Raw genomic sequence first — 5,424 nt, forward strand, 5'->3', positions numbered from 1 at the left:
TGTTTCAAGATGCACACCAGTATTGTTTTTTGTTGTAAGGTTTGTTTGAAAAACAACTTAAAGGAAAACACAACCGTTTTTCAATATTTATTATGTTCTTACCTCAACTTTTGAATTAATACATACCTACCTTTTTCAATATGTGCGTTTTTATTCTTCGTACAGCGCCTTGTGAATGTGTTAGCATTTAGCCTAGCCCCATTCATTCCTTAGGGTCCAAAAAGGGATGAATTAAGAAGCCACCAAACACTTCCAGGTTTTCCCTATTTAAAGACTGTTACACGAGTAGTTACACGAGTAAGTATGGTGGCACAAAATAAAACTTTGGTTTGGAGCCATAGGAATGAATGGGGCTAGACTAAATGCTATAACACATCCTGTACAAAAATTAAAAGTGCACGCACTGAAAAAAGATTGGTATTAATTTATCTAAGATGAGGTAAAAACATAGTAAAATATTGAAAACTGTGGTGTTTTCTTTTAAATGTCCTGGATTAACCTAAACCCTGTCCGGGAAACCACCCCTTAGTGTTTTATGTTTAGCCTATGACACAAAGGATTATATTTAGATGAATAAAACAACTACATTTCTTTCTAATCTGAAAGTGTTTTAATTCAACAAATCTTAAGGGGATAGTACACCTAAAATAACAAATCTTTCATCATTCATTCTCACCCCTACGCTGTTTTAAGCCTGTATGAATTCATGAATTCAAGCAGAAACCAGGAGCACCATTGACTTCCATAGTTGAATAAAAAGTACCACGGAAGTCAATGGTGGTTAAAAATGGTGATTTGAAACCACTTGAGGGTAAGTGAATGATGACAAGTTTCATTTTTGGGTCCTATCCCTAAGATACTTAACATAACTTAATTTAAACTCAATCATCCTTATTAAATTCATACTGTTTATTTTACAAATCACATGGCACTTTCTCATATTAACATTTTATATTCTTAATGTATAGTCTTTACAGTGTTCATAATTTAAATATGTCTATTAGGAGCAATAAAACATGCGTATGGTGATACAGCAGACAGAAAGTTTAAATCGAGTCCTGAATGACAGTGTCCAACTCCAAGTCATCATCAATCACTTTTTCTCTTTAATCTGTCTACTGGCGTCTCTCACTCCGTCTTTCACCTCCTTTACAAACGTATCCCGCAGCCTTGTTGCTCTTCGACCCAACTCCTGCACATCTCGGGGCATCTTCGTCGTCTCATCTCGTATCTGGCGGAAGGTTTCTGACTTGAGTAGTTTAGTCGAGGCGTCTTTCCCGGCGAGCTGTGCTTTTGTGATGGCGAAGGCCGTGATCTGTGCCGCCCGTCGGATGGGTCGAGACTCCGCGAGTTTCTCCACCACCTGAGCGTTATTTATCAAAGCGTAGACGATCCGTCGCAGCACCATTTTAAACCTGTTTTACAAACATAATATTACTATATTTTCACATTACCTTGTTAATAAATACAGTACGGTGCATGTTTGTTGTTATATAATAAAGTACCTCAAGAAGTTCAAGGTCCACAATCGACCGCTCGGACTCGACTGCGCAGACTGAATTTTCAACGCCGCCTCCCTGACGTACCAAAGGATTACGTCACTTTAGTGCCCTCTACAGACGTGGAGAGGTATAATATGCAAATATGCTAAAATATTTTATATCTTTTGTATCTCACTACTTTTAGTCCTATGATTACTTGGATCTATACTCTTAAAAATGAAGGTTACAGCAATGCTATAAAAAACATAATTGGTCCCCCAACAGAACCAGAGGGCCTCAAAAGAACCATTTCTTTCATACCTTTTTATGGCCTAATTTTTTTTCACTTTTGTCTAACAGTTTTTAATTAATAGTTTTTTATTACCAGTGTAAGATAATACTCACCTTGCATTTAATTTTGCAGTACATCATTGCATTTTTTAATCATAAGAGCTCTCTTGTGAATTTGGTCTGCAGAGAGCAGATAATGTATCTGCTGGAAATACTACTAAGTGTAAACGCACATGCGTCCAGTATGATAGACTTTCAATGGGGATTGCATCATCTCTGGCTGTGCAGTTTTTTTAGGTCAGGGTGTGTGTGGAGAATTAACGAACATGCTTCACCTCCAGCACTGTGACGGAGGCTGATTCTTTCTTACTTCTTTATTTACTCATAACTGTACTGTTTATATAAAAGCTGTTTTACTCATTGTTTTATTTATCCCCAAATCTCTTCATGCTTTAGAGCTTTACAACAGCTTTGGTCCCAGATGAAGGCTGTGAATTGCACTGTGTTTTTGAAACCTTGAGAATGTAGGTCATCGAGTTGTTTTTTATTATGTCTGATTTTTGGTACTAACCTAAAACCGCATTATTGGTGTTTCAGTCCATTCACTTACAGTAATCTCATACCACAGTTTAGAAATAGCCTACCGAAATATTGAGGTTCGAATTCTGCAGTTAGTTACGTATTCTGCATTATAACTATTTAAAAAACAAAAACTATTTTTGTACGTCACATTAAGAAAATGTGAACTCATAACACACAATGTTTGTATGGTGGGGAGTTACAGAAGTGTTTTAAGTGCTTTTTTTGCTTTCTAGAGTGTTTTCTGTGGTTGTTTCCTGTCAAATGAGCCCATCTTTAAGTCTCCATGACATATTTGGCCTTTCAATGTAAATATATGTTTTTAAAGGGCACCTATTATGGCCTTTTTGCAAGATGTAAAGTAAGTCTCATCTGTGTCCAGAATGTGTCTGCGAAGTTTCAGCTCAAAATACCCCAAAGATCATTTGTTATAGCATGTCCAAAATGACCCTATGTTGGTGGGACCAAAAACACACTGTGTTAATGTCTGTACCTTTAAATGCAAATGAGCTACAGCTCCTCACTTCCTTACAAACAGACAGTGAGTGTTTTCAGTTAAACTCGATCTGATTAATACAGTCTAAGACAATAGTATCTAGTGGACACAGTACAACCCGCTGAAGGTGGAAACTATGGTAATGCATGACTGTAAGTGGCCGGGGCTTAATCAATGTGACCTCACATTGATAAGAGAATCAAAACGGCATGTTAAATGAGACTGTTTAATGGGGATTAAAAACGAGGAGCGGGTGGATTTTTTTCATTGTAGGGTGGTTGTGTGCCAACACACATTATGTCCAATAATAGGTGCCCTTTAAAATGTTATAAGAAAATGAGGTGCCAGATCTCTCTTAGAAAAGAAACAGCAACTGGAATACGTGTTGTAACATTCATGTCTATAGCACAAAAAGTGTGAGAAGATTTTTGGGACTTTTTTATACTTAAGTTTTACTTTTTCCTATGAGTTTGCTGCCACCGTCAAACAGGAAAACCTTTAAAAAAAGGAATGATTTGACCACTAGTTGTCTGAATTCACATGCTCACAGGAACTTTCCATTAAACTCTGTCAGGGCAGATCTTGTTCTCATGATACTCGCTGCTGAGACTAAAACAATCACTGAGCTTCACCTCTGACCAAATAAAACATACAAATGTTGCTAATGTTTTAAACCAGACCCCTGAACGCCATATGTTTTTTTTGTACCATGTTTCTGCACATGCTTTAATCAATGTTGGATGTACAACAGATGGTAAAGCAGAATATCCTACTACAGTTGATGTGAATAGATGGAACCAAAGGGTCACAGGAGGCCATACACGAGTATCTTCATTATTACCCCGTGCTGGGCCAAGCCTCCCCCCTGCGTGCAGGACACTGATAACAGGATCTTCTGAGAAAGTGAGGAAGTCCTTACAGACTGTGGGTGTGTTCCTGAAATACTAATGAAATAAGCGGGAAAACGTACACTGTAAAAAGTGAAAAATTTGATCAACTTAAAAAATTATTTCAATTGGTAACACCTAAAAAACTGAAGTTTCTCCACTTAAAATGTCACTTTAGGTGAAAAAATGTAAGTTAATAAACTTAAATATTTTAGGTGTTACCAATTAAAGCACCTTTTTAAGTTTGACCAACTTTTTCGTGTGTGTGTGTGTGTGTGTGTGTGTGTGTGTGTGTATGTGTGTTAATTTGCAGCCAATGTTCATACTGAAGGTTTGTGACCATGGAGAATTTCTGAAGCTTCTTGTTGAAGGTTGTGCTGTATGTCAGCAGGGTTTGGTGCCCATATACACAAAGACCTTGAACAGAATCATCCACAGCTGTGGTTCACATGCAGCAAAGCAGACAGCAGTCAGACATGTGCACGTGGTCGGCGAAACAACATAGTTAGTGCTAGTGATATATTCAAGCCAGATTATTTAATAGGTTTTGGTTTGCAATGAACTATGAGTCAAAAATCAATAGTTGTATGATTTTCCCTGTAAAAATACTTTATCTCCAAGTATTATTTAGTTTCTTGGCTGCCTAACTTAGAATAATTTTACAATTTTTTTTCTGCCATATATAATAAAACCATTTAATAATCAGTGTTTGGGGTAACACATTACAAGTAACGTGCTTTACATAATAATATTACTTTTCTGAAGTAACGAGTAAAGTAACGCATTACTTTTTAAATGTACACATTAATATTTGAGTTACTTTATTAAAAAAGTAATGCAAGTTACTTTATAGGTTTAATTAATTCGGTTAAAAAAACGTATGTACTGAATCAAACTGAACATAGTCACATAATGCACTCTATGTGTACACGCCTGTGTGGGAACATTTCGAGTCAGAAACTCAGATGGCAGGCCAGTGCTCGACATTTTTGTGATGGAAATATGCAATTTCTGAATGCAGAACTTTTCAGTCATAAAACACCTGCAAGGCCTGAAAGAGATCAAGCCTCAGCCAAGAAAAAGTAACGCAAAAGTAACTCAAAAGTAACATAAGCATTATTTTTGGGAGTAACTTAATATTATAATGCATTACTTTCAAAAGTAACTTTCCCCAACACTGATAATAATAAATAGAAGACTTCTTCCTAGATTCTTTCAAATGCCAAGCGTTTAAATTCAAAGCCCCAAAACAAACATTTCCATATAATTACTGTTTGTGTTCGGGACAGGCAGATTTTCTCATGGTAGAAGCTTGTGTGTGTGGCCCTGCACAGGTAAAGGTATATTCCACTCATATCCTAATGCTATGCAGCAGTATTTACTATCAAACACAGATGGCTGTATTTGGGGTTTTACTTGTTTATGAGTTCTTATCTATTGTACTACTTATCTAACAGCAGGGCAAAGATACAGTGAAACCGTGAGAATGTAAAAGATGAATTTCATTTCGTGGATCAAAGGTAAAAAGATGGGAAAGCAAACAAGCTTGCAGGATGTGCTGTGGTGAGGGCAGCATTACTGTACATCAGTGATTTATTCAATCTAATTCACTTACACAGCCAGAGCAGCAGAAAATGCTAACGGTGTGTTTAACGAACCTGTGATGTGCGCATAAATAACGTTTCATTGT

General features: G+C 36.8%; 1 protein-coding gene across 1 annotated transcript; it reads right to left on the reverse strand.

Annotated features, from left to right (window-relative positions):
* Positions 1-890: 890 nt before the first annotated feature.
* On the reverse strand, positions 891-1,631 carry LOC129443502 (protein NCBP2AS2). The gene is made up of 2 exons (XM_055203942.2): positions 1,506-1,631; positions 891-1,415 (listed from the first exon to the last, which is right to left on the reverse strand). Exon 2 carries the CDS (start codon positions 1,406-1,408, stop codon positions 1,094-1,096), a length of 315 nt encoding a protein of 104 aa, XP_055059917.1. The 5' UTR covers positions 1,409-1,415; positions 1,506-1,631; the 3' UTR covers positions 891-1,093.
* Positions 1,632-5,424: the final 3,793 nt, after the last annotated feature.

Source organism: Misgurnus anguillicaudatus, chromosome 2 (assembly GCF_027580225.2).
Source record: "Misgurnus anguillicaudatus chromosome 2, ASM2758022v2, whole genome shotgun sequence".
Classification (NCBI taxonomy): Eukaryota; Metazoa; Chordata; class Actinopteri; order Cypriniformes; family Cobitidae; genus Misgurnus; species Misgurnus anguillicaudatus.